Raw genomic sequence first — 25,906 nt, 5'->3', positions numbered from 1 at the left:
GAGCAAGCAAGCAGACTGGCACAGCGGAAGCATGCTGGGCCCATAACCCAGAGGTCGATGGATCGAAACCATTCTCTGCTAATATTTTAGTTCTTTGGTAACAGAGGTCTAGCCCGTGCTAGCTGTGATGTTGGTTGGCAGAAAGAACTAGAATTGGTTAGAAGAACAGCCCGGCTAGCTCAGTCGGTAGAGCATGAGACTCTTAATCTCAGGGTCGTGGGTTCGAGCCCCACGTTGGGCGCAAGACCTTGTAAGCAGAGTGGCGCAGCGGAAGCGTGCTGGGCCCATAACCCAGAGGTCGATGGATCGAAACCATCCTCTGCTAATATTTTAGTTCTTTGGCAACAGAGGTCTAGCCTTTACTAGCTGTGATGTTGGTTGGCAGAAAGAACTACAATTGCTTATAAGAACAGCCCGGCTAGCTCAGTCGGTAGACCATGAGAATCTTAATCTCAGGGTCGAGGGTTTGAGCCCCACGTTGGGTCCTGGAGCTTATCCGCAGAGTGGTGCAGCGGAAGTATGATGGGGCCATAATCCAGAGGATGATGGATCGAAACAATCCCCTGATAATGTCTTAGGTCTTGTCATGGGGACAGAGATTAGACGGTACTCGCTGTGAAGTTGGATGGTGGAAAGAACAAGATTACTTACAAGAACAGCCCGGCTAGCTCAGTCAGTAGAGCATGACACTCTTACTGACAGAGTCGTCAGGAAGAGCCCCACAATGGGTGCAGGAGCAAGCAAAAAGAGTGGGGCAGCGGAAGCATGCTGGGCCCATAACCCAGAAGTCGATGGATCGAAACCATCCTCTGCTAATATTTTAGTTCTTTGGCAACAGAGGTCTAGCCCGTGCTAGCTGTGATGTTGGTTGGCAGAAAGAACTAGAATTGGTTAGAAGAACAGCCCGGCTAGCTCAGTCGGTAGAGCATGAGACTCTTAATCTCAGGGTCGTGGGTTCGAGCCCCACGTTGGGCGCAAGAACTTGTAAGCAGAGTGGCGCAGCGGAAGCGTGCTGGGCCCATAACCCAGAGGTCGATGGATCGAAACCATCCTCTGCTAATATTTTAGTTCTTTGGCAACAGAGGTCTAGCCGGTACTAGCTGTGATGTTGGTTGGCAGAAAGAACTACAATTGCTTATAAGAACAGCCCGCCTAGCTCAGTCGGTAGACCATGAGAATCTTAATCTCAGGGTCGAGGGTTTGAGCCCCACCTTGGGTCCTGGAGCTTATCCGCAGAGTGGTGCAGCGAAGTATGATGGGGCCATAATCAAGAGGATGATGGATCGAAACCATCCTCTGCTAATATTTTAGGTCTTGTCTTGGGGAACAGACATTGGACGGTACTCGCTGTGAAGTTGGTTGGTCGAAAGAGCTAGAATTACTTACGAGAACAGCACGGCTAGCTCAGTTGGTAGATAACTCTTAATGTCAGAGTTGTCAGGAACAGCCCCACAATGGGTGCAGGAGCAAGCAAGCAGACTGGCACAGCGGAAGCATGCTGGGCCCATAACCCAGAGGTCGATGGATCGAAACCATTCTCTGCTAATATTTTAGTTCTTTGGCAACAGAGGTCTAGCTCGTGCTAGCTGTGATGTTGGTTGGCAGAAAGAACTAGAATTGGTTAGAAGAACAGCCCCGCTAGCTCAGTCGGTAGGGCATGAGACTCTTAATCTCAGGGTCGTGGGTTCGAGCCCCACGTTGGGCGCAAGAACTTGTAAGCAGAGTGGCGCAGCGGAAGCGTGCTGGGCCCATAACCCAGAGGTCGATGGATCGAAACCATCCTCTGCTAATATTTTAGTTCTTTGGCAACAGAGGTCTAGCCTGTACTAGCTGTGATGTTGGTTGGCAGAAAGAACTACAATTGCTTATAAGAACAGCCCGGCTAGCTCAGTCGGTAGACCATGAGAATCTTAATCTCAGGGTCGAGGGTTTGAGCCCCACATTGGGTCCTGGAGCTTATCCGCAGAGTGGTGCAGCAGAAGTATGATGGGGCCATAATCCAGAGGATGATGGATCGAAACAATCCCCTGATAATGTCTTAGGTCTTGTCTTGGGGAACAGAGATTAGACGGTACTCGCTGTGAAGTTGGATGGTGGAAAGAAAAAGATTACTTACAAGAACAGCCCGGCTAGCTCAGTCAGTAGAGCATGACACTCTTACTGACAGAGTCGTCAGGAAGAGCCCCATAATGGCTGCAGGAGCAAGTAAGCAGAGTGGCGCAGCGGAAGCGTGCTGGTCCCATAACCCAGAGGTCGATGGATCGAAACCATCCTCTGCTAATATTTTAGTTCTTTGGCAACAGAGGTCTAGCCGGTACTAGCTGTGATGTTGGTTGGCAGAAAGAACTACAATTGCTTATAAGAACAGCCCGGCTAGCTCAGTCGGTAGACCATGAGAATCTTAATCTCATGGTCGAGGGTTTGAGCCCCACGTTGGGTCCTGTAGCTTATCCGCAGAGTGGTGCAGCGAAGTATGATGGGGCCATAATCCAGAGGATGATGGATCGAAACCATCCTCTGCTAATATTTTAGGTCTTGTCTTGGGGAACAGACATTGGACGGTACTCGCTGTGAAGTTGGTTGGTCGAAAGAGCTAGAATTACTTACGAGAACAGCACGGCTAGCTCAGTTGGTAGATAACTCTTAATGTCAGAGTTGTCAGGAAGAGCCCCACAATGGGTGCAGGAGCAAGCAAGCAGACTGGCACAGCGGAAGCATGCTGGGCCCATAACCCAGAGGTCGATGGATCGAAACCATTCTCTGCTAATATTTTAGTTCTTTGGTAACAGAGGTCTAGCCCGTGCTAGCTGTGATGTTGGTTGGCAGAAAGAACTAGAATTGGTTAGAAGAACAGCCCGGCTAGCTCAGTCGGTAGAGCATGAGACTCTTAATCTCAGGGTCGTGGGTTCGAGCCCCACGTTGGGCGCAAGACCTTGTAAGCAGAGTGGCGCAGCGGAAGCGTGCTGGGCCCATAACCCAGAGGTCGATGGATCGAAACCATCCTCTGCTAATATTTTAGTTCTTTGGCAACAGAGGTCTAGCCTTTACTAGCTGTGATGTTGGTTGGCAGAAAGAACTACAATTGCTTATAAGAACAGCCCGGCTAGCTCAGTCGGGAGACCATGAGAATCTTAATCTCAGGGTCGAGGGTTTGAGCCCCACGTTGGGTCCTGGAGCTTATCCGCAGAGTGGTGCAGCGGAAGTATGATGGGGCCATAATCCAGAGGATGATGGATCGAAACAATCCCCTGATAATGTCTTAGGTCTTGTCATGGGGACAGAGATTAGACGGTACTCGCTGTGAAGTTGGATGGTGGAAAGAACAAGATTACTTACAAGAACAGCCCGGCTAGCTCAGTCAGTAGAGCATGACACTCTTACTGAAAGAGTCGTCAGGAAGAGCCCCACAATGGGTGCAGGAGCAAGCAAGAAGAGTGGCGCAGCGGAAGCATGCTGGGCCCATAACCCAGAGGTCGATGGATCGAAACCATCCTCTGCTAATATTTTAGTTCTTTGGCAACAGAGGTCTAGCCTGTACTAGCTGTGATGTTGGTTGGCAGAAAGAACTACAATTGCTTATAAGAACAGCCCGGCTAGCTCAGTCGGTAGACCATGAGAATCTTAATCTAAGGGTCGTGGGTTTGAGCCCCACCTTGGGTCCTGGAGCTTATACGCAGAGTGGTGCAGCGAAGTATGATGGGGCCATAATCAAGAGGATGATGGATCGAAACCATCCTCTGCTAATATTTTAGGTCTTGTCTTGGGGAACAGACATTGGACGGTACTCGCTGTGAAGTTGGTTGGTCGAAAGAGCTAGAATTATTTACGAGAACAGCACGGCTAGCTCAGTTGGTAGACCATGAGAATCTTAATCTCAGGGTCGTGGGTTTGAGCCCCACATTGGGTCCTGGAGTTTATCCGCAGAGTGGTGCAGCGAAGTATGATGGGGCCATAATCCAGAGGATGATGGATCGAAACAATCCCCTGATAATGTCTTAGGTCTTTTCTTGGGGAACAGAGATTAGACGGTACTCGCTGTGAAGTTGGATGGTGGAAAGAACAAGATTACTTACGAGAACAGCACGGCTAGCTCAGTTGGTAGATAACTCTTAATGTAAGAGTTGTCAGGAAGAGCCCCACAATGGGTGCAGGAGCAAGCAAAAAGAGTGGGGCAGTGGAAGCATGCTGGGCCCATAACCCAGAAGTCGATGGATCGAAACCATCCTCTGCTAATATTTTAGTTCTTTGGCAACAGAGGTCTAGCCCGTGCTAGCTGTGATGTTGGTTGGCAGAAAGAACTAGAATTGGTTAGAAGAACAGCCCGGCTAGCTCAGTCGGTAGAGCATGAGACTCTTAATCTCAGGGTCGTGGGTTCGAGCCCCACGTTGGGCGCAAGAACTTGTAAGCAGAGTGGCGCAGCGGAAGCGTGCTGGGCCCATAACCCAGAGGTGGATGGATCGAAACCATCCTCTGCTAATATTTTAGTTCTTTGGCAACAGAGGTCTAGCCGGTACTAGCTGTGATGTTGGTTGGCAGAAAGAACTACAATTGCTTATAAGAATAGCCCGCCTAGCTCAGTCGGTAGACCATGAGAATCTTAATCTCAGGGTCGAGGGTTTGAGCCCCACCTTGGGTCCTGGAGCTTATCCGCAGAGTGGTGCAGCGAAGTATGATGGGGCCATAATCAAGAGGATGATGGATCGAAACCATCCTCTGCTAATATTTTAGGTCTTGTCTTGGGGAACAGACATTGGACGGTACTCGCTGTGAAGTTGGTTGGTCGAAAGAGCTAGAATTACTTACGAGAACAGCACGGCTAGCTCAGTTGGTAGATAACTCTTAATGTCAGAGTTGTCAGGAACAGCCCCACAATGGGTGCAGGAGCAAGCAAGCAGACTGGCACCGCGGAAGCATGCTGGGCCCATAACCCAGAGGTCGATGGATCGAAACCATTCTCTGCTAATATTTTAGTTCTTTGGCAACAGAGGTCTAGCTCGTGCTAGCTGTGATGTTGGTTGGCAGAGAGAACTAGAATTGGTTAGAAGAACAGCCCGGCTAGCTCAGTCGGTAGGGCATGAGACTCTTAATCTCAGGGTCGTGGGCTCGAGCCCCACGTTGGGCGCAAGAACTTGTAAGCAGAGTGGCGCAGCGGAAGCGTGCTGGGCCCATAACCCAGAGGTCGATGGATCGAAACCATCCTCTGCTAATATTTTAGTTCTTTGGCAACAGAGGTCTAGCCTGTACTAGCTGTGATGTTGGTTGGCAGAAAGAACTACAATTGCTTATAAGAACAGCCCGGCTAGCTCAGTCGGTAGACCATGAGAATCTTAATCTCAGGGTCGAGGGTTTGAGCCCCACATTGGGTCCTGGAGCTTATCCGCAGAGTGGTGCAGCAGAAGTATGATGGGGCCATAATCCAGAGGATGATGGATCGAAACAATCCCCTGATAATGTCTTAGGTCTTGTCTTGGGGAACAGATATTAGACGGTACTCGCTGTGAAGTTGGATGGTGGAAAGAAAAAGATTACTTACAAGAACAGCCCGGCTAGCTCAGTCAGTAGAGCATGACTCTTACTGACAGAGTCGTCAGGAAGAGCCCCATAATGGGTGCAGGAGCAAGTAAGCAGAGTGGCGCAGCGGAAGCGTGCTGGGCCCATAACCCAGAGGTCGATGGATCGAAACCATCCTCTGCTAATATTTTAGTTCTTTGGCAACAGAGGTCTAGCCGGTACTAGCTGTGATGTTGGTTGGCAGAAAGAACTACAATTGCTTATAAGAACAGCCCGGCTAGCTCAGTCGGTAGACCATGAGAATCTTAATCTCATGGTCGAGGGTTTGAGCCCCACGTTGGGTCCTGTAGCTTATCCGTAGAGTGGTGCAGCGAAGTATGATGGGGCCATAATCCAGAGGATGATGGATCGAAACCATCCTCTGCTAATATTTTAGGTCTTGTCTTGGGGAACAGACATTGGACGGTACTCGCTGTGAAGTTGGTTGGTCGAAAGAGCTAGAATTATTTACGAGAACAGCACGGCTAGCTCAGTTGGTAGATAACTCTTAATGTCAGAGTTGTCAGGAAGAGCCCCACAATGGGTGCAGGAGCAAGCAAGAAGAGTGGCGCAGCGGAAGCATGCTGGGCCCATAACCCAGAGGTCGATGGATCGAAACCATCCTCTGCTAATATTTTAGTTCTTTGGCAACAGAGGTCTAGCCTGTACTAGCTGTGATGTTGGTTGGCAGAAAGAACTACAATTGCTTATAAGAACAGCCCGGCTAGCTCAGTCGGTAGACCATGAGAATCTTAATCTCAGGGTCGAGGGTTTGAGCCCCACGTTGGGTCCTGGAGCTTATCCGCAGAGTGGTGCAGCGGAAGTATGATGGGGCCATAATCCAGAGGATGATGGATTGAAACAATCCCCTGATAATGTCTTAGGTCTTGTCATGGGGACAGAGATTAGACGGTACTCGCTGTGAAGTTGGATGGTGGAAAGAACAAGATTACTTACAAGAACAGCCCGGCTAGCTCAGTCAGTAGAGCATGACACTCTTACTGACAGAGTCGTCAGGAAGAGCCCCATAATGGGTGCAGGAGCAAGTAAGCAGAGTGGCGCAGCGGAAGCGTGCTGGGCCATAACCCAGAGGTCAATGGATCGAAACCATCCTCTGCTAATATTTTAGTTCTTTGGCAACAGAGGTCTAGCCCGTGCTAGCTGTGATGTTGGTTGGCAGAAAGAACTAGAATTGGTTAGAAGAACAGCCCGGCTAGCTCAGTCGGTAGAGCATGAGACTCTTAATCTCAGGGTCGTGGGTTCGAGCCCCACGTTGGGCGCAAGAACTTGTAAGCAGAGTGGCGCAGCGGAAGCGTGCTGGGCCCATAACCCAGAGGTCGATGGATCGAAACCATCCTCTGCTAATATTTTAGTTCTTTGGCAACAGAGGTCTAGCCGGTACTAGCTGTGATGTTGGTTGGCAGAAAGAACTACAATTGCTTATAAGAACAGCCCGGCTAGCTCAGTCGGTAGACCATGAGAATCTTAATCTCATGGTCGAGGGTTTGAGCCCCACGTTGGGTCCTGTAGCTTATCCGCAGAGTGGTGCAGCGAAGTATGATGGGGCCATAATCCAGAGGATGATGGATCGAAACCATCCTCTGCTAATATTTTAGGTCTTGTCTTGGGGAACAGACATTGGACGGTACTCGCTGTGAAGTTGGTTGGTCGAAAGAGCTAGAATTACTTACGAGAACAGCACGGCTAGCTCAGTTGGTAGATAACTCTTAATGTCAGAGTTGTCAGGAAGAGCCCCACAATGGGTGCAGGAGCAAGCAAAAAGAGTGGGGCAGCGGAAGCATGCTGGGCCCATAACCCAGAAGTCGATGGATCGAAACCATCCTCTGCTAATATTTTAGTTCTTTGGCAACAGAGGTCTAGCCTGTACTAGCTGTGATGTTGGTTGGCAGAAAGAACTACAATTGCTTATAAGAACAGCCCGGCTAGCTCAGTCGGTAGACCATGAGAATCTTAATCTCATGGTCGAGGGTTTGAGCCCCACGTTGGGTCCTGTAGCTTATCCGCAGAGTGGTGCAGCGAAGTATGATGGGGCCATAATCCAGAGGATGATGGATCGAAACCATCCTCTGCTAATATTTTAGGTCTTGTCTTGGGGAACAGACATTGGACGGTACTCGCTGTGAAGTTGGTTGGTCGAAAGAGCTAGAATTATTTACGAGAACAGCACGGCTAGCTCAGTTGGTAGATAACTCTTAATGTCAGAGTTGTCAGGAAGAGCCCCACAATGGGTGCAGGAGCAAGCAAGAAGAGTGGCGCAGCGGAAGCATGCTGGGCCCATAACCCAGAGGTCGATGGATCGAAACCATCCTCTGCTAATATTTTAGTTCTTTGGCAACAGAGGTCTAGCCTGTACTAGCTGTGATGTTGGTTGGCAGAAAGAACTACAATTGCTTATAAGAACAGCCCGGCTAGCTCAGTCGGTAGACCATGAGAATCTTAATCTCAGGGTCGAGGGTTTGAGCCCCACGTTGGGTCCTGGAGCTTATCCGCAGAGTGGTGCAGCGGAAGTATGATGGGGCCATAATCCAGAGGATGATGGATTGAAACAATCCCCTGATAATGTCTTAGGTCTTGTCATGGGGACAGAGATTAGACGGTACTCGCTGTGAAGTTGGATGGTGGAAAGAACAAGATTACTTACAAGAACAGCCCGGCTAGCTCAGTCAGTAGAGCATGACACTCTTACTGACAGAGTCGTCAGGAAGAGCCCCATAATGGGTGCAGGAGCAAGTAAGCAGAGTGGCGCAGCGGAAGCGTGCTGGGCCATAACCCAGAGGTCAATGGATCGAAACCATCCTCTGCTAATATTTTAGTTCTTTGGCAACAGAGGTCTAGCCCGTGCTAGCTGTGATGTTGGTTGGCAGAAAGAACTAGAATTGGTTAGAAGAACAGCCCGGCTAGCTCAGTCGGTAGAGCATGAGACTCTTAATCTCAGGGTCGTGGGTTCGAGCCCCACGTTGGGCGCGAGAACTTGTAAGCAGAGTGGCGCAGCGGAAGCGTGCTGGGCCCATAACCCAGAGGTCGATGGATCGAAACCATCCTCTGCTAATATTTTAGTTCTTTGGCAACAGAGGTCTAGCCGGTACTAGCTGTGATGTTGGTTGGCAGAAAGAACTACAATTGCTTATAAGAACAGCCCGGCTAGCTCAGTCGGTAGACCATGAGAATCTTAATCTCATGGTCGAGGGTTTGAGCCCCACGTTGGGTCCTGTAGCTTATCCGCAGAGTGGTGCAGCGAAGTATGATGGGGCCATAATCCAGAGGATGATGGATCGAAACCATCCTCTGCTAATATTTTAGGTCTTGTCTTGGGGAACAGACATTGGACGGTACTCGCTGTGAAGTTGGTTGGTCGAAAGAGCTAGAATTACTTACGAGAACAGCACGGCTAGCTCAGTTGGTAGATAACTCTTAATGTCAGAGTTGTCAGGAAGAGCCCCACAATGGGTGCAGGAGCAAGCAAAAAGAGTGGGGCAGCGGAAGCATGCTGGGCCCATAACCCAGAAGTCGATGGATCGAAACCATCCTCTGCTAATATTTTAGTTCTTTGGCAACAGAGGTCTAGCCCGTGCTAGCTGTGATGTTGGTTGGGAGAAAGAACTAGAATTGGTTAGAAGAACAGCCCGGCTAGCTCAGTCGGTAGAGCATGAGACTCTTACTCTCAGGGTCGTGGGTTCGAGCCCCACGTTGGGCGCAAGAACTTGTAAGCAGAGTGGCGCAGCGGAAGCTTGCTGGGCCCATAACCCAGAGGTCGATGGATCGAAACCATCCTCTGCTAATATTTTAGTTCTTTGGCAACAGAGGTCTAGCCCGTGCTAGCTGTGATGTTGGTTGGCAGAAAGAACTAGAATTGGTTAGAAGAACAGCCCGGCTAGCTCAGTCGGTAGAGCATGAGACTCTTAATCTCAGGGTCGTGGGTTCGAGCCCCACGTTGGGCGCAAGAACTTGTAAGCAGAGTGGCGCAGCGGAAGCGTGCTGGGCCCATAACCCAGAGGTCGATGGATCGAAACCACCCTCTGCTAATATTTTAGTTCTTTGGCAACAGAGGTCTAGCCTGTACTAGCTGTGATGTTGGTTGGCAGAAAGAACTACAATTGCTTATAAGAACAGCCCGGCTAGCTCAGTCGGTAGACCATGAGAATCTTAATCTCAGGGTCGAGGGTTTGAGCCCCACGTTGGGTCCTGGAGCTTATCCGCAGAGTGGTGCAGCTAAGTATGATGGGGCCATAATCCAGAGGATGATGGATCGAAACCATCCTCTGCTAATATTTTAGGTCTTGTCTTGGGGAACAGACATTGGACGGTACTCGCTGTGAAGTTGGTTGGTCGAAAGAGCTAGAATTACTTACGAGAACAGCACGGCTAGCTCAGTTGGTAGATAACTCTTAATGTCAGAGTTGTCAGGAAGAGCCCCACAATGGGTGCAGGAGCAAGCAAGCAGACTGGCACAGCGGAAGCATGCTGGGCCCATAACCCAGAGGTCGATGGATCGAAACCACCCTCTGCTAATATTTTAGTTCTTTGGCAACAGAGGTCTAGCCTGTACTAGCTGTGATGTTGGTTGGCAGAAAGAACTACAATTGCTTATAAGAACAGCCCGGCTAGCTCAGTCGGTAGACCATGAGAATCTTAATCTCAGGGTCGAGGGTTTGAGCCCCACGTTGGGTCCTGGAGCTTATCCGCAGAGTGGTGCAGCGGAAGTATAATGGGGCCATAATCCAGAGGATGATGGATCGAAACAATCCCCTGATAATGTCTTAGGTCTTGTCATGGGGACAGAGATTAGACGGTACTCGCTGTGAAGTTGGATGGTGGAAAGAACAAGATTACTTACAAGAACAGCCCGGCTAGCTCAGTCAGTAGAGCATGACACTCTTACTGACAGAGTCGTCAGGAAGAGCCCCATAATGGGTGCAGGAGCAAGTAAGCAGAGTGGCGCAGCGGAAGCGTGCTGGGCCCATAACCCAGAGGTCGATGGATCGAAACCATCCTCTGCTAATATTTTAGTTCTTTGGCAACAGAGGTCTAGCCGGTACTAGCTGTGATGTTGGTTGGCAGAAAGAACTACAATTGCTTATAAGAACAGCCCGGCTAGCTCAGTCGGTAGACCATGAGAATCTTAATCTCATGGTCGAGGGTTTGAGCCCCACGTTGGGTCCTGTAGCTTATCCGCAGAGTGGTGCAGCGAAGTATGATGGGGCCATAATCCAGAGGATGATGGATCGAAACCATCCTCTGCTAATATTTTAGGTCTTGTCTTGGGGAACAGACATTGGACGGTACTCGCTGTGAAGTTGGTTGGTCGAAAGAGCTAGAATTACTTACGAGAACAGCACGGCTAGCTCAGTTGGTAGATAACTCTTAATGTCAGAGTTGTCAGGAAGAGCCCCACAATGGGTGCAGGAGCAAGCAAGCAGACTGGCACAGCGGAAGCATGCTGGGCCCATAACCCAGAGGTCGATTGATCGAAACCATCCTCTGCTAATATTTTAGTTCTTTGGCAACAGAGGTCTAGCCCGTGCTAGCTGTGATGTTGGTTGGCAGAAAGAACTAGAATTGGTTAGAAGAACAGCCCGGCTAGCTCAGTCGGTAGAGCATGAGACTCTTAATCTCAGGGTCGTGGGTTCGAGCCCCACGTTGGGCGCAAGAACTTGTAAGCAGAGTGGCGCAGCGGAAGCGTGCTGGGCCCATAACCCAGAGGTCGATGGATCGAAACCATCCTCTGCTAATATTTTAGTTCTTTGGCAACAGAGGTCTAGCCCGTGCTAGCTGTGATGTTGGTTGGCAGAAAGAACTAGAATTGGTTAGAAGAACAGCCCGGCTAGCTCAGTCGGTAGAGCATGAGACTCTTAATCTCAGGGTCGTGGGTTGGAGCACCACGTTGGGCGCAAGAACTTGTAAGCAGAGTGGCGCAGCGGAAGCGTGCTGGGCCCATAACCCAGAGGTGGATGGATCGAAACCATCCTCTGCTAATATTTTAGTTCTTTGGCAACAGAGGTCTAGCCTGTACTAGCTGTGATGTTGGTTGGCAGAAAGAACTACAATTGCTTATAAGAACAGCCCGGCTAGCTCAGTCGGTAGACCATGAGAATCTTAATCTCAGGGTCGAGGGTTTGAGCCCCACGTTGGGTCCTGGAGCTTATCCGCAGAGTGGTGCAGCGAAGTATGATGGGGCCATAATCCAGAGGATGATGGATCGAAACCATCCTCTGCTAATATTTTAGGTCTTGTCTTGGGGAACAGACATTGGACGGTACTCGCTGTGAAGTTGGTTGGTCGAAAGAGCTAGAATTACTTACGAGAACAGCACGGCTAGCTCAGTTGGTAGATAACTCTTAATGTCAGAGTTGTCAGGAAGAGCCCCACAATGGGTGCAGGAGCAAGCAAGCAGACTGGCACAGCGGAAGCATGCTGGGCCCATAACCCAGAGGTCGATGGATCGAAACCATTCTCTGCTAATATTTTAGTTCTTTGGTAACAGAGGTCTAGCCCGTGCTAGCTGTGATGTTGGTTGGCAGAAAGAACTAGAATTGGTTAGAAGAACAGCCCGGCTAGCTCAGTCGGTAGAGCATGAGACTCTTAATCTCAGGGTCGTGGGTTCGAGCCCCACGTTGGGCGCAAGCCTTGTAAGCAGAGTGGCGCAGCGGAAGCGTGCTGGGCCCATAACCCAGAGGTCGATGGATCGAAACCATCCTCTGCTAATATTTTAGTTCTTTGGCAACAGAGGTCTAGCCTTTACTAGCTGTGATGTTGGTTGGCAGAAAGAACTACAATTGCTTATAAGAACAGCCCGGCTAGCTCAGTTGGTAGACCATGAGAATCTTAATCTCAGGGTCGTGGGTTTGAGCCCCACATTGGGTCCTGGAGTTTATCCGCAGAGTGGTGCAGCGAAGTATGATGGGGCCATAATCCAGAGGATGATGGATCGAAACAATCCCCTGATAATGTCTTAGGTCTTGTCTTGGGGAACAGAGATTAGACGGTACTCGCTGTGAAGTTGGATGGTGGAAAGAACAAGATTACTTACAAGAACAGCCCGGCTAGCTCAGTCAGTAGAGCATGACACTCTTACTGACAGAGTTGTCAGGAAGAGCCCCATAATGGGTGCAGGAGCAAGTAAGCAGAGTGGTGCAGCGGAAGCGTGCTGGGCCCATAACCCAGAGGTCGATGGATCGAAACCATCCTCTGCTAATATTTTAGTTCTTTGGCAACAGAGGTCTAGCCCGTACTAGCTGTGATGTTGGTTGGCAGAAAGAACTACAATTGCTTATAAGAACAGCCCGGCTAGCTCAGTCGGTAGACCATGAGAATCTTAATCTCAGGGTCGAGGGTTTGAGCCCCACGTTGGGTCCTGGAGCTTATCCGCAGAGTGGTGCAGCGAAGTATGATGGGGCCATAATCCAGAGGATGATGGATCGAAACCATCCTCTGCTAATATTTTAGGTCTTGTCTTGGGGAACAGACATTGGACGGTACTCGCTGTGAAGTTGGTTGGTCGAAAGAGCTAGAATTACTTACGAGAACAACACGGCTAGCTCAGTTGGTAGATAACTCTTAATGTCAGAGTTGTCAGGAAGAGCCCCACAATGGGTGCAGGAGTAAGCAAGCAGAGTGGCACAGCGGAAGCATGCTGGGCCCATAACCCAGAAGTCGATGGATCGAAACCATCCTCTGCTAATATTTTAGTTCTTTGGCAACAGAGGTCTAGCCCGTGCTAGCTGTGATGTTGGTTGTCAGAAAGAACTAGAATTGGTTAGAAGAACAGCCCGGCTAGCTCAGTCGGTAGAGCATGAGACTCTTAATCTCAGGGTCGTGGGTTCGAGCACCACGTTGGGCGCAAGAACTTGTAAGCAGAGTGGCGCAGCGGAAGCGTGCTGGGCCCATAACCCAGAGGTGGATGGATCGAAACCATCCTCTGCTAATATTTTAGTTCTTTGGCAACAGAGGTCTAGCCTGTACTAGCTGTGATGTTGGTTGGCAGAAAGAACTACAATTGCTTATAAGAACAGCCCGGCTAGCTCAGTCGGTAGACCATGAGAATCTTAATCTCAGGGTCGAGGGTTTGAGCCCCACGTTGGGTCCTGCAGCTTATCCGCAGAGTGGTGCAGCGAAGTATGATGGGGCCATAATCCAGAGGATGATGGATCGAAACCATCCTCTGCTAATATTTTAGGTCTTGTCTTGGGGAACAGACATTGGACGGTACTCGCTGTGAAGTTGGTTGGTCGAAAGAGCTAGAATTACTTACGAGAACAGCACGGCTAGCTCAGTTGGTAGATAACTCTTAGTGTCAGAGTTGTCAGGAAGAGCCCCATAATGGGTGCAGGAGCAAGTAAGCAGAGTGGCGCAGCAGAAGCGTGCTGGGCCCATAACCCAGAGGTCGATGGATCGAAACCATCCTCTGCTAATATTTTAGTTCTTTGGCAACAGAGGTCTAGCCCGTGCTAGCTGTGATGTTGGTTGGCAGAAAGAACTAGAATTGGTTAGAAGAACAGCCCGGCTAGCTCAGTCGGTAGAGCATGAGACTCTTAATCTCAGGGTCGTGGGTTCGAGCCCCACGTTGGGCGCAAGAACTTGTAAGCAGAGTGGCGCAGCGGAAGCGTGCTGGGCCCATAACCCAGAGGTCGATGGATCGAAACCACCCTCTGCTAATATTTTAGTTCTTTGGCAACAGAGGTCTAGCCTGTACTAGCTGTGATGTTGGTTGGCAGAAAGAACTACAATTGCTTATAAGAACAGCCCGGCTAGCTCAGTCGGTAGACCATGAGAATCTTAATCTCAGGGTCGAGGGTTTGAGCCCCACGTTGGGTCCTGGAGCTTATCCGCAGAGTGGTGCAGCTAAGTATGATGGGGCCATAATCCAGAGGATGATGGATCGAAACCATCCTCTGCTAATATTTTAGGTCTTGTCTTGGGGAACAGACATTGGACGGTACTCGCTGTGAAGTTGGTTGGTCGAAAGAGCTAGAATTACTTACGAGAACAGCACGGCTAGCTCAGTTGGTAGATAACTCTTAATGTCAGAGTTGTCAGGAAGAGCCCCACAATGGGTGCAGGAGCAAGCAAGCAGACTGGCACAGCGGAAGCATGCTGGGCCCATAACCCAGAGGTCGATGGATCGAAACCACCCTCTGCTAATATTTTAGTTCTTTGGCAACAGAGGTCTAGCCTGTACTAGCTGTGATGTTGGTTGGCAGAAAGAACTACAATTGCTTATAAGAACAGCCCGGCTAGCTCAGTCGGTAGACCATGAGAATCTTAATCTCAGGGTCGAGGGTTTGAGCCCCACGTTGGGTCCTGGAGCTTATCCGCAGAGTGGTGCAGCGGAAGTATAATGGGGCCATAATCCAGAGGATGATGGATCGAAACAATCCCCTGATAATGTCTTAGGTCTTGTCATGGGGACAGAGATTAGACGGTACTCGCTGTGAAGTTGGATGGTGGAAAGAACAAGATTACTTACAAGAACAGCCCGGCTAGCTCAGTCAGTAGAGCATGACACTCTTACTGACAGAGTCGTCAGGAAGAGCCCCATAATGGGTGCAGGAGCAAGTAAGCAGAGTGGCGCAGCGGAAGCGTGCTGGGCCATAACCCAGAGGTCAATGGATCGAAACCATCCTCTGCTAATATTTTAGTTCTTTGGCAACAGAGGTCTAGCCCGTGCTAGCTGTGATGTTGGTTGGCAGAAAGAACTAGAATTGGTTAGAAGAACAGCCCGGCTAGCTCAGTCGGTAGAGCATGAGACTGTTAATCTCAGGGTCGTGGGTTTGAGCCCCACGTTGGGCGCGAGAACTTGTAAGCAGAGTGGCGCAGCGGAAGCGTGCTGGGCCCATAACCCAGAGGTCGATGGATCGAAACCATCCTCTGCTAATATTTTAGTTCTTTGGCAACAGAGGTCTAGCCGGTACTAGCTGTGATGTTGGTTGGCAGAAAGAACTACAATTGCTTATAAGAACAGCCCGGCTAGCTCAGTCGGTAGACCATGAGAATCTTAATCTCATGGTCGAGGGTTTGAGCCCCACGTTGGGTCCTGTAGCTTATCCGCAGAGTGGTGCAGCGAAGTATGATGGGGCCATAATCCAGAGGATGATGGATCGAAACCATCCTCTGCTAATATTTTAGGTCTTGTCTTGGGGAACAGACATTGGACGGTACTCGCTGTGAAGTTGGTTGGTCGAAAGAGCTAGAATTACTTACGAGAACAGCACGGCTAGCTCAGTTGGTAGATAACTCTTAATGTCAGAGTTGTCAGGAAGAGCCCCACAATGGGTGCAGGAGCAAGCAAGCAGACTGGCACAGCGGAAGCATGCTGGGCCCATAACCCAGAGGTCGATGGATCGAAACCATCCTCTGCTAATATTTTAGTTCTTTGGCAACAGAGGTCTAGCCCGTGCTAGCTGTGATGTTGGTTGGCAGAAAGAACTAGAATTGGTTAGAAGAACAGCCCGGCTAGCTCAGTCGGTAGAGCATGAGACTCTTAATCTCAGGGTCGTGGGTTCGAGCCCCACGTTGGGCGCAAGAACTTGTAAGCAGAGTGGCGCAGCGGAAGCGTGCTGGGCCCATAACCCAGAGGTCGATGGATCGAAACCATCCTCTGCTAATATTTTAGTTCTTTGGCAACAGAGGTCTAGCCCGTGCTAGCTGTGATGTTGGTTGGCAGAAAGAACTAGAATTGGTTAGAAGAACAGCCCGGCTAGCTCAGTCGGTAGAGCATGAGACTCTTAATCTCAGGGTCGAGGGTTTGAGCCCCACGTTGGGTCCTGGAGCTTATCCGCAGAGTGGTGCAGCTAAGTATGATGGGGCCATAATCCAGAGGATGATGGATCGAAACCATCCTCTGCTAATATTTTAGGTCTTGTCTTGGGGAACAGACATTGGACGGTACTCGCTGTGAAGTTGGTTGGTCGAAAGAGCTAGAATTACTTACGAGAACAGCACGGCTAGCTCAGTTGGTAGATAACTCTTAATGTCAGAGTTGTCAGGAAGAGCCCCACAATGGGTGCAGGAGCAAGCAAGCAGACTGGCACAGCGGAAGCATGCTGGGCCCATAACCCAGAGGTCGATGGATCGAAACCACCCTCTGCTAATATTTTAGTTCTTTGGCAACAGAGGTCTAGCCTGTACTAGCTGTGATGTTGGTTGGCAGAAAGAACTACAATTGCTTATAAGAACAGCCCGGCTAGCTCAGTCGGTAGACCATGAGAATCTTAATCTCAGGGTCGAGGGTTTGAGCCCCACGTTGGGTCCTGGAGCTTATCCGCAGAGTGGTGCAGCGGAAGTATAATGGGGCCATAATCCAGAGGATGATGGATCGAAACAATCCCCTGATAATGTCTTAGGTCTTGTCATGGGGACAGAGATTAGACGGTACTCGCTGTGAAGTTGGATGGTGGAAAGAACAAGATTACTTACAAGAACAGCCCGGCTAGCTCAGTCAGTAGAGCATGACACTCTTACTGACAGAGTCGTCAGGAAGAGCCCCATAATGGGTGCAGGAGCAAGTAAGCAGAGTGGCGCAGCGGAAGCGTGCTGGGCCATAACCCAGAGGTCAATGGATCGAAACCATCCTCTGCTAATATTTTAGTTCTTTGGCAACAGAGGTCTAGCCCGTGCTAGCTGTGATGTTGGTTGGCAGAAAGAACTAGAATTGGTTAGAAGAACAGCCCGGCTAGCTCAGTCGGTAGAGCATGAGACTGTTAATCTCAGGGTCGTGGGTTTGAGCCCCACGTTGGGCGCGAGAACTTGTAAGCAGAGTGGCGCAGCGGAAGCGTGCTGGGCCCATAACCCAGAGGTCGATGGATCGAAACCATCCTCTGCTAATATTTTAGTTCTTTGGCAACAGAGGTCTAGCCGGTACTAGCTGTGATGTTGGTTGGCAGAAAGAACTACAATTGCTTATAAGAACAGCCCGGCTAGCTCAGTCGGTAGACCATGAGAATCTTAATCTCATGGTCGAGGGTTTGAGCCCCACGTTGGGTCCTGTAGCTTATCCGCAGAGTGGTGCAGCGAAGTATGATGGGGCCATAATCCAGAGGATGATGGATCGAAACCATCCTCTGCTAATATTTTAGGTCTTGTCTTGGGGAACAGACATTGGACGGTACTCGCTGTGAAGTTGGTTGGTCGAAAGAGCTAGAATTACTTACGAGAACAGCACGGCTAGCTCAGTTGGTAGATAACTCTTAATGTCAGAGTTGTCAGGAAGAGCCCCACAATGGGTGCAGGAGCAAGCAAGCAGACTGGCACAGCGGAAGCATGCTGGGCCCATAACCCAGAGGTCGATGGATCGAAACCATCCTCTGCTAATATTTTAGTTCTTTGGCAACAGAGGTCTAGCCCGTGCTAGCTGTGATGTTGGTTGGCAGAAAGAACTAGAATTGGTTAGAAGAACAGCCCGGCTAGCTCAGTCGGTAGAGCATGAGACTCTTAATCTCAGGGTCGTGGGTTCGAGCCCCACGTTGGGCGCAAGAACTTGTAAGCAGAGTGGCGCAGCGGAAGCGTGCTGGGCCCATAACCCAGAGGTCGATGGATCGAAACCATCCTCTGCTAATATTTTAGTTCTTTGGCAACAGAGGTCTAGCCCGTGCTAGCTGTGATGTTGGTTGGCAGAAAGAACTAGAATTGGTTAGAAGAACAGCCCGGCTAGCTCAGTCGGTAGAGCATGAGACTCTTAATCTCAGGGTCGTGGGTTGGAGCACCACGTTGGGCGCAAGAACTTGTAAGCAGAGTGGCGCAGCGGAAGCGTGCTGGGCCCATAACCCAGAGGTGGATGGATCGAAACCATCCTCTGCTAATATTTTAGTTCTTTGGCAACAGAGGTCTAGCCTGTACTAGCTGTGATGTTGGTTGGCAGAAAGAACTACAATTGCTTATAAGAACAGCCCGGCTAGCTCAGTCGGTAGACCATGAGAATCTTAATCTCAGGGTCGAGGGTTTGAGCCCCACGTTGGGTCCTGGAGCTTATCCGCAGAGTGGTGCAGCGAAGTATGATGGGGCCATAATCCAGAGGATGATGGATCGAAACCATCCTCTGCTAATATTTTAGGTCTTGTCTTGGGGAACAGACATTGGACGGTACTCGCTGTGAAGTTGGTTGGTCGAAAGAGCTAGAATTACTTACGAGAACAGCACGGCTAGCTCAGTTGGTAGATAACTCTTAATGTCAGAGTTGTCAGGAAGAGCCCCACAATGGGTGCAGGAGCAAGCAAGCAGACTGGCACAGCGGAAGCATGCTGGGCCCATAACCCAGAGGTCGATGGATCGAAACCATTCTCTGCTAATATTTTAGTTCTTTGGTAACAGAGGTCTAGCCCGTGCTAGCTGTGATGTTGGTTGGCAGAAAGAACTAGAATTGGTTAGAAGAACAGCCCGGCTAGCTCAGTCGGTAGAGCATGAGACTCTTAATCTCAGGGTCGTGGGTTCGAGCCCCACGTTGGGCGCAAGCCTTGTAAGCAGAGTGGCGCAGCGGAAGCGTGCTGGGCCCATAACCCAGAGGTCGATGGATCGAAACCATCCTCTGCTAATATTTTAGTTCTTTGGCAACAGAGGTCTAGCCTTTACTAGCTGTGATGTTGGTTGGCAGAAAGAACTACAATTGCTTATAAGAACAGCCCGGCTAGCTCAATTGGTAGAGCATCTTCTTCTTTTCCTTTGGGCTTTTCCCTACAGGGGTCTCCACAGCCAATCAGTGTCCTCCATCTAACCCTGTCTTCTTATCCTCTTCTCTCACACCAACTACCTTCATGTCCTCTTTCACTACATCCATAAACCTCCTCTTTGGTCTTCCTCTAGGCCTCCTGCCTGGCAGTTCAGAACTCAGCATCCTTCTACCAATATATTCACTATCTGTCCTCTGGACATGTCCAAACCATCTCAGTCTGGCCTCTCTGACTTTATCTCCAAGACCTCTAACATGTGCTGTCCCTCTGATGTACTCATTCCTGATCCTATCCATCCTGGTCACTCCCAGAGAGAACCTCAGCATCTTCATCTCTGCTACCTCCAGCTCTGTCTCCTGTCTTTTCCTCAGTGACACTGTCTCTAGACCAAACAACATCGCTGGTCTCACCACAGTTTTGTACACCTTTCCTTTCATTTTAGCTGAAACTCTTCTATCACACATCACACCTGACACTTTCCTCCACCCGTTCCATCCTGCCTGGACACGCTTCTTCACCTCTTTTCCACACTCTCCATTGCTCTGGACTGTTGACCCTAAGTACTTCAAATCCTCCACCTTCTTGATCTCTTCTCCCTGTAACCTCACTCTTCCACTTGGGTCCCTCTCATTCACACACATGTACTCTGTCTTACTGCGGCTAACCTTCATTCCTCTCCTTTCCAGGACAAACCTCCACCTCTCTAGCTTCTCCTCCACCTGTTCCCTGCTCTCACTACAGATCACAATGTCATCTGCAAACATCATAGTCCATGGAGATTCCTGTCTAACCTGGTCTGTCAGCCTGTCCATCACCATAGCAACAAGAAGGGGCTCAGAGCTGATCCCTGATGCAGTCCCACCTCCACCTTGAACTCCTCTGTCACACCTACACACACCTCACCACTGTCTTACAGTCTTCATACATGTCCTGCACCGCTCTAACATACTTCTCTGCCACTCCAGACTTCCTCATACAATACCACAGTTCCTCTCTGGACACCCTGTCATCAGCTTTCTCCAGATCTACAAAAACACAATGCGGCTCCCTCTGGCCTTCTCTGGACTTCTCTATCAACATCCTCAAAGCAAATACAGTAATACCTCTGTACTCGACCATAATCCGTTCTGAGGTGGTGGTTGAGCACCGATTTGTTCGACCACCGAAACCAATTTTCCCATAAGAAATAATGGAAAGTATTTTAATCCGTTCTTACCATTTAGAAAAATACCTAAAATATTATAAGAACGTGTATCTAAACAACAATGAAGACGTAAATGTGCACAAGCAGTACATGATAAAGATAAAGCATTATAAACCATTTTGTATTATTTACTTACGTTTTAGAGAGCGGTTGATGGCACTAGCGTCATCATGGAAGGGGAATCCCTTCCATGATGACGCTAGGTAACGCGCCTCCAGGGGTTTCCTCCCTTCTCTCTCTCTTCCATGGAGGTGAATCTGGCTGGGCAGTAGCCTTCCTCTTTTCTTTAAGAAGGAACCTGTCCATTGTCAGGTGCTTCTGCTTCAAGATAGTGGAAATGGTTGACTTTGCCATTTCGTACTGCGACGCAAGGTCGGACACTCGTACACCACTTTCATATTTTGCTATAATTTCCGTACGTCTTTGCGTACGTAATTTGCGTACGTGTTACTCCGCTGGCGGTCTGAGTCGAACTGACGCTTACCCGCTGGCCGAGGAGCGCGGCTGAGGAGCGCGTTCGGGTCGACTCGGCTAGTCGAGTACCGAAAATCTGTTCGGGGTCCGATGCATTTTCTACTCGAATTTTTTGGTCGAGCACCGATTCGGTCGAATATAGAGGCGGTCGAGTACAGAGGTATTACTGTACTGCATCTGTAGTACTCTGTTTTGGCATGAAACCATACTGCTGCTCACAAATGCTCACTTCTGCCCTTAGTCTAGCTTCCACTACTCTCTCCCATAACTTCATTGTATGGCTCATCAGCTTTATTCCTCTGTAGTTGCCACAACTCTGCACATCTCCCTTGTTCTTAAAAATGGGCACCAGCACACTTCTCCTCCATTCCTCAGGCATTTATACTACATTATTTATTTATGAAAAATTAACTAATATTCTTAGGTATGGATTTCTATTTTTTTTTATCTGTATTTCACAATTACCAAAATATACATATACACATACTGTATATACATATAGAATGAGTAGAACGTACAGTTTTTTTTCTGAAATAACAGTAAAGAAATATAGAAGTTTTATATATGTTAACTGTATATATGTTAACTGTTAAAAATGTTGACTATTTTAGACGTTCTGATTTGGATTGTGCTGTAGTTGAAAAGAGTGATTAAATGTTCGTGAACCAAATTTTCAGGGTGAGCAATGTAAAAAGTTGTGAGAGCTCGTCTGTGGTCTAAGATGGAGATGTGTTCCCAGTAGATTTTGAGTGAAAATCTAAATGTTTCCACCACGTATTCCTCACGGAGTTTAAAGGAAATCTGGATTTCAGTCCTCCACTGATATGAAGCTACATGACATACTTCGTCCTCTATGTCACTGGGGGGGTGACACACACAGACCTTCTCATGTTCATACATGTTGTAACCATCTGCAGCACCATAGGCATCGCTCTGATGAGATGCGTTCATATTAGTAGTATTTACAATATTTTACAATTTTGAAAAAGACACATGAATCTGTGGTGGAAGTGAACGAGATGTGAGACATTGGAGATGAAGCCCAGATCCTCCCAGGGCGTCTGTGACGCCTCTGCCAGCAGACTGACCTGTCCACCACCGCCTTGTGCGTGGCCTTCCACTGCTCCATGTCCTCATCGGTGCCGATCTCAGGGTTCAGCTTCTGCAGGTTGACTCCTGCCACGTTGGCACCGCTCCACACCGGCACTGAAACGACACACACAACCAGCTGGTGTGATGGTGATCTGGTTAGCAGTTAACCGTTCACCGGGGTAATGGGTTACCCACCACTGGTGTCCCCGTGCTCCCCCAGCACCCAGCCGTTAAAGGAGCTGGCATGGATGCCGAGACGTTCAGACATCAGGAAGCGAAAGCGGGCCGAGTCCAGGTTGGTGCCGCTTCCGATGACTCTGTGTTTGGGCAGTCCACTCAGTTTCCAGGTCACGTAGGTCAGCACATCCACTGTGGGTGTGGGGCGACTGGGGGTTAGGGCTTTGAACACACGCCAGCCGAGCCAGTGTTGAGCAGGTGTAAAGTAAGGTTTTACCGGGGTTGGAGACCACGATGAGGGTGCAGTTGGGACTGTACTTCATGATCTGTGGGATGATGGACTTGAAGACACTGACGTTCCTCTGCACCAGGTTCAGGCGGCTCTCGCCCTCCTGCTGGCGGACGCCGGCCGTCACCACCACCAGACGGGAGTTAGCTGTCACGGCGTAGTCTGGGGAGGAGAAAGGGAAGTGAAGCAAAGGCTGATGGGAGGGATCAGGGGCTGATAGAGCTCAGCTGGCTCAGGGTGAGCTGAGAGCATCAATGCACAACGCTAAAATCAGATTCACACACAACTTAATGCTGTAGTCTATTTCAGGAAAACACAGTTTATATCTTATGCCATATGATTAACAATCTACAGGTTTTCCTGTATCATTGTGTAATTAATCACACTTGTGTCATCATCGGGTCACATGACTGGTCCTGACCTTTGTCAGCCAGGATCTTGGAGGTCTTGAGGAAGAGGCTCCCGTGCTGCAGGTCCATCATTTCTCCCTTCAGACGATCCTCCATCACGTCCACCAGAGCCAGCTCATCAGTCAGCTCCTACCAGACAGGAGGTCAGGGTCTGGGCTATGTTCTGGATCACATCCTTCATGTCTCACTGGATGTTGTGCAAGGCTCTCATTTCTTCATCTTCATTGTGAGGCTTTAAATATCAGCTTTGTATTTTCACATGTATGTATTTTTATGTTTAATGTTATCTTGCCCACGATTACGACAAAATGTGCGTCTTACCCGCAGAAGGATGCTGATGGCGCAGGCCATGCCCACCTGGCCCACCCCAACAACAGTCACCTTATTCCTGGGGGGCTCCAAGGGGCTGCTGGACAGGGGGCTGATCAGCTTCTGCAGCACTGAGGACATGATCACAGCTACAAGGAGACACAGGAGGACATGTTCTGGTCACTGAAGGTCCTACAGACAGTCTGTGGAGAGTGTTCACGGTCTTCATTCACAGGAAAACCCTAGACAACGATTCCTCACACCATTCATCCATTTGATCAGTTTGTTGATCAGACAGTTGTTGTAAATCTGAAATACAGACAGTTGTTTAAAACATGTTGGTTTAAACAGACCAGTGGGTAATATTATACAAAAATTATTGTTCATGTCATCCATCCATCCATCCATTTTCCGTACAGCTTTTTCTGTTTTCGAGGGTCACGGGGGTTGCTGGAGCCTATCCCAGCGGCCTTAGGAGCGAGAGGCAGGGAGATGTTCTAGACACTGGGCCAACGCATCGCAGGGCCACACGAAAGACGAACAACCACTCACACACACACCTACAATTTGGAACGGACCAATCCAACTGAGAGTACATCTGAATATTTATGAAGGGCTGAAGTTTTAAAAACTCATTGATGCATTAACTGACAAATGACATCCAACATTTGTAGGGTTAATCTGGTTGGTCCTCGGCCCGCGTCCCACCGTCTCCACAGTCGTCATGAGGTCAGATAGTTCTCACGTAAGATAAAAGCCTTCAAAACAAAAATATTAATGAATGCACTGTGGCAATCAAACAGACTGAACAGATTATAACAGATTATAACAGATTATAACAGATTATATCACGCCTCAGTGAAGCAACAATAACAACTGGATTCAACAGGAAACTATGAGGTGCTGGTCAGTCAAACTGGTCTACAGCTGATCTCCAGCCGTTACCTCTGACTAACCTCTGGAGACGTGATGACCGGTGATTTAACAGAACTGTGTAAAACCAAACCTCTTCGTTTACATTCATGTAGGCACAATGCTGTTCTTAGCTATTAGGTGAAATAAAACAGCGTTAAATCTTATTTTAAGACATCAAGTGACCCCACAGAGACCCCCAGTGCCTCAGTTTGGAACCAGTGAGTCTACCAGTTGTGAGAACAGAACATATGAGCTCCTGCCACCAGCCTGCTCTCAGATATCAGCTCATAACGTCACGTTGGACCTGGACACGGGGTCCTGCAGATGCCTCCTTTGGGTCGGACACCCTACAGTTTCATGGCTACCTTCCAGATCATGTGTGTGTCTGTGCTGCACATCAATGTAGCACCGGGGGTCCAGATGACATGAAGGACAGTTCACGTCTGGTCGTCCATGTGAAGGTTTGACCTTCAGTTATTTCTGGTTACAGTCCATCCTGTGGTTCCTGGACAGGCTTGTCCTAACGATACCGCTGGACCGAGCACAGAGACGCTGTGCTATCAGGACACCAAACTGCTCTTTCCACCCCAGTGGCTCCATGAACTGCCCCAGACTGATGTCCACCTCTGAGCATTGGAGCTGTGGTTCTACCAGAACCTGGGCCTGGAGCCAGTGTTCGGTGGAGACACCGTGAGGACAGCTGGTCCACCACTAGAACTACATCTAATGTCTCCAAAGGAGTAAAATGACAATAATTATTACCATCCCTGAAAACCATGAATGCATCACGAGCTGCGTGAGAGGAGTTTCACTCGTTCACTAGTTCACTTGTTCACTAGTTCACTAGTTCACCATGACCTCAGAGGGACGCGTTCCGGGCCTGTCCGCCATTTGAGCTCTGAGCTGCTATTCCGTTGGAAACACACACAGCCCTGGGAGTCAGGGCAGGAACGTCAGTGGGGTGTCCACGTCCACGCACTGAGATTGGCTGGACAGAGATTATATTTTCATTTAATCCCAGTGTTCTATTAACAATCTTCACAGGAGGAACTTTATCGACGTAACTGGAGCAGATCTAGAAAAGACTCATTTTGCGTTTTTATAAAAAAAAGAAGAAGATAATACTTCTACTGTACCGGGTGGGATCGGAATGGGGGGGTCCGTTCTGAGCCGTCTCTATCTTTACCTACCCTCGTTATGACCGTTCAGTTAGCAGCATCACTAACTCGTTAACATCTCCACAAGATGGTTCCACCGGCGCGCAGCTCCATCGCTGCGTCCATCACGCATCGGTGCGTGAGTCCGGACCGCGGGACGGCGCAGCGGGGACCCGCGGGGACCCGCGGGGTACTCACCGATCGATCTGTTCCTGAAGGCCGGTCCTGATGAAGTGATCCCGGAGGTGAGGCGCTGCGTCCGGCGGGGAGATGCGGAGACAGACTGTGGAGGAGCTGGTACCCACGGGGGGGCTGACGCATGCGACTAGACTGCGCGTCGGGGGGGGGGGGCACAAAAGAACATGCCAGGCTCTTTGTGGGGCACTTCTGCTCTGACTGAAATGTGGTCCAGAGACTTCTTTCTTTCTTTCTTTGCACATGACTGGACACCGAGCCTGAGGTGGACCCCATCCTCAGGTGGAAGGTTCTCTCTGACTAGAACTCCTCTGTCCCTCTCACAAACAGACATTTGGAGGGTTCCATCTCCCCAGGAACACAATAAAGGTCCAATCTGAATTATAGGGAAGGCTTCCAGGGAGTCCTGATTATATCTGATCCACACGGCGCTGAGGGACAGTGAAGCAGTTCCA

The 25,906-nt window shown here is 49.4% G+C and overlaps 1 protein-coding gene and 32 non-coding genes across 35 annotated transcripts in view; 32 read left to right on the top strand and 1 right to left on the bottom strand.

The window, feature by feature from the left end:
* Positions 1–25,592, bottom strand: part of ldhba (lactate dehydrogenase Ba) — a 55,218-nt gene extending 29,626 nt beyond the window's left edge. Inside the window, exons 1-6 of one of the 3 annotated variants that reach the window (XM_068307237.1) lie at positions 25,455–25,592; positions 23,197–23,333; positions 22,887–23,004; positions 22,454–22,627; positions 22,195–22,368; positions 21,996–22,113 (exon numbers count right to left, since the gene is read on the bottom strand). In XM_068307237.1, coding sequence (XP_068163338.1) covers positions 21,996–22,113; positions 22,195–22,368; positions 22,454–22,627; positions 22,887–23,004; positions 23,197–23,325 — 713 coding nt within the window. In that variant the 5' untranslated portion in view covers positions 23,326–23,333; positions 25,455–25,592. Of the gene's footprint in view, positions 1–21,995; positions 22,114–22,194; positions 22,369–22,453; positions 22,628–22,886; positions 23,005–23,196; positions 23,334–25,235; positions 25,421–25,454 lie in introns of those variants that run through there. The other 2 variants (XM_068307240.1, XM_068307238.1) reach the window with 2 other exon arrangements.
* trnak-cuu (transfer RNA lysine (anticodon CUU)) lies at positions 169–241 on the top strand. The gene has a single exon. It is a non-coding gene; the product is annotated as a tRNA-Lys (tRNA).
* Positions 254–325, top strand: trnam-cau (transfer RNA methionine (anticodon CAU)). Its single transcript has one exon. It is a non-coding gene; the product is annotated as a tRNA-Met (tRNA).
* On the top strand, positions 903–975 carry trnak-cuu (transfer RNA lysine (anticodon CUU)). The gene has a single exon. It is a non-coding gene; the product is annotated as a tRNA-Lys (tRNA).
* trnam-cau (transfer RNA methionine (anticodon CAU)) lies at positions 988–1,059 on the top strand. The gene has a single exon. It is a non-coding gene; the product is annotated as a tRNA-Met (tRNA).
* Positions 1,718–1,789, top strand: trnam-cau (transfer RNA methionine (anticodon CAU)). Its single transcript has one exon. It is a non-coding gene; the product is annotated as a tRNA-Met (tRNA).
* On the top strand, positions 2,854–2,926 carry trnak-cuu (transfer RNA lysine (anticodon CUU)). Its single transcript has one exon. It is a non-coding gene; the product is annotated as a tRNA-Lys (tRNA).
* On the top strand, positions 2,939–3,010 carry trnam-cau (transfer RNA methionine (anticodon CAU)). The gene has a single exon. It is a non-coding gene; the product is annotated as a tRNA-Met (tRNA).
* trnak-cuu (transfer RNA lysine (anticodon CUU)) lies at positions 4,320–4,392 on the top strand. Its single transcript has one exon. It is a non-coding gene; the product is annotated as a tRNA-Lys (tRNA).
* trnam-cau (transfer RNA methionine (anticodon CAU)) lies at positions 5,135–5,206 on the top strand. The gene has a single exon. It is a non-coding gene; the product is annotated as a tRNA-Met (tRNA).
* On the top strand, positions 5,624–5,695 carry trnam-cau (transfer RNA methionine (anticodon CAU)). Its single transcript has one exon. It is a non-coding gene; the product is annotated as a tRNA-Met (tRNA).
* trnak-cuu (transfer RNA lysine (anticodon CUU)) lies at positions 6,758–6,830 on the top strand. Its single transcript has one exon. It is a non-coding gene; the product is annotated as a tRNA-Lys (tRNA).
* trnam-cau (transfer RNA methionine (anticodon CAU)) lies at positions 6,843–6,914 on the top strand. Its single transcript has one exon. It is a non-coding gene; the product is annotated as a tRNA-Met (tRNA).
* On the top strand, positions 8,463–8,535 carry trnak-cuu (transfer RNA lysine (anticodon CUU)). Its single transcript has one exon. It is a non-coding gene; the product is annotated as a tRNA-Lys (tRNA).
* On the top strand, positions 8,548–8,619 carry trnam-cau (transfer RNA methionine (anticodon CAU)). The gene has a single exon. It is a non-coding gene; the product is annotated as a tRNA-Met (tRNA).
* Positions 9,193–9,265, top strand: trnak-cuu (transfer RNA lysine (anticodon CUU)). The gene has a single exon. It is a non-coding gene; the product is annotated as a tRNA-Lys (tRNA).
* trnak-cuu (transfer RNA lysine (anticodon CUU)) lies at positions 9,437–9,509 on the top strand. Its single transcript has one exon. It is a non-coding gene; the product is annotated as a tRNA-Lys (tRNA).
* Positions 10,498–10,569, top strand: trnam-cau (transfer RNA methionine (anticodon CAU)). Its single transcript has one exon. It is a non-coding gene; the product is annotated as a tRNA-Met (tRNA).
* On the top strand, positions 11,143–11,215 carry trnak-cuu (transfer RNA lysine (anticodon CUU)). Its single transcript has one exon. It is a non-coding gene; the product is annotated as a tRNA-Lys (tRNA).
* trnam-cau (transfer RNA methionine (anticodon CAU)) lies at positions 11,228–11,299 on the top strand. The gene has a single exon. It is a non-coding gene; the product is annotated as a tRNA-Met (tRNA).
* On the top strand, positions 12,117–12,189 carry trnak-cuu (transfer RNA lysine (anticodon CUU)). Its single transcript has one exon. It is a non-coding gene; the product is annotated as a tRNA-Lys (tRNA).
* Positions 12,201–12,272, top strand: trnam-cau (transfer RNA methionine (anticodon CAU)). Its single transcript has one exon. It is a non-coding gene; the product is annotated as a tRNA-Met (tRNA).
* On the top strand, positions 14,066–14,138 carry trnak-cuu (transfer RNA lysine (anticodon CUU)). Its single transcript has one exon. It is a non-coding gene; the product is annotated as a tRNA-Lys (tRNA).
* On the top strand, positions 15,285–15,357 carry trnan-guu (transfer RNA asparagine (anticodon GUU)). The gene has a single exon. It is a non-coding gene; the product is annotated as a tRNA-Asn (tRNA).
* trnam-cau (transfer RNA methionine (anticodon CAU)) lies at positions 15,370–15,441 on the top strand. The gene has a single exon. It is a non-coding gene; the product is annotated as a tRNA-Met (tRNA).
* Positions 16,015–16,087, top strand: trnak-cuu (transfer RNA lysine (anticodon CUU)). Its single transcript has one exon. It is a non-coding gene; the product is annotated as a tRNA-Lys (tRNA).
* On the top strand, positions 16,100–16,171 carry trnam-cau (transfer RNA methionine (anticodon CAU)). Its single transcript has one exon. It is a non-coding gene; the product is annotated as a tRNA-Met (tRNA).
* Positions 17,234–17,306, top strand: trnan-guu (transfer RNA asparagine (anticodon GUU)). The gene has a single exon. It is a non-coding gene; the product is annotated as a tRNA-Asn (tRNA).
* On the top strand, positions 17,319–17,390 carry trnam-cau (transfer RNA methionine (anticodon CAU)). The gene has a single exon. It is a non-coding gene; the product is annotated as a tRNA-Met (tRNA).
* trnak-cuu (transfer RNA lysine (anticodon CUU)) lies at positions 17,964–18,036 on the top strand. The gene has a single exon. It is a non-coding gene; the product is annotated as a tRNA-Lys (tRNA).
* Positions 18,049–18,120, top strand: trnam-cau (transfer RNA methionine (anticodon CAU)). Its single transcript has one exon. It is a non-coding gene; the product is annotated as a tRNA-Met (tRNA).
* On the top strand, positions 18,938–19,010 carry trnak-cuu (transfer RNA lysine (anticodon CUU)). The gene has a single exon. It is a non-coding gene; the product is annotated as a tRNA-Lys (tRNA).
* On the top strand, positions 19,022–19,093 carry trnam-cau (transfer RNA methionine (anticodon CAU)). Its single transcript has one exon. It is a non-coding gene; the product is annotated as a tRNA-Met (tRNA).
* Positions 25,593–25,906: the final 314 nt, after the last annotated feature.

The sequence above is a fragment of the Antennarius striatus genome, chromosome 22, assembly GCF_040054535.1.
Source record: "Antennarius striatus isolate MH-2024 chromosome 22, ASM4005453v1, whole genome shotgun sequence".
Classification (NCBI taxonomy): Eukaryota; Metazoa; Chordata; class Actinopteri; order Lophiiformes; family Antennariidae; genus Antennarius; species Antennarius striatus.
This window is presented reverse-complemented; position numbering and strand designations above follow the sequence as displayed.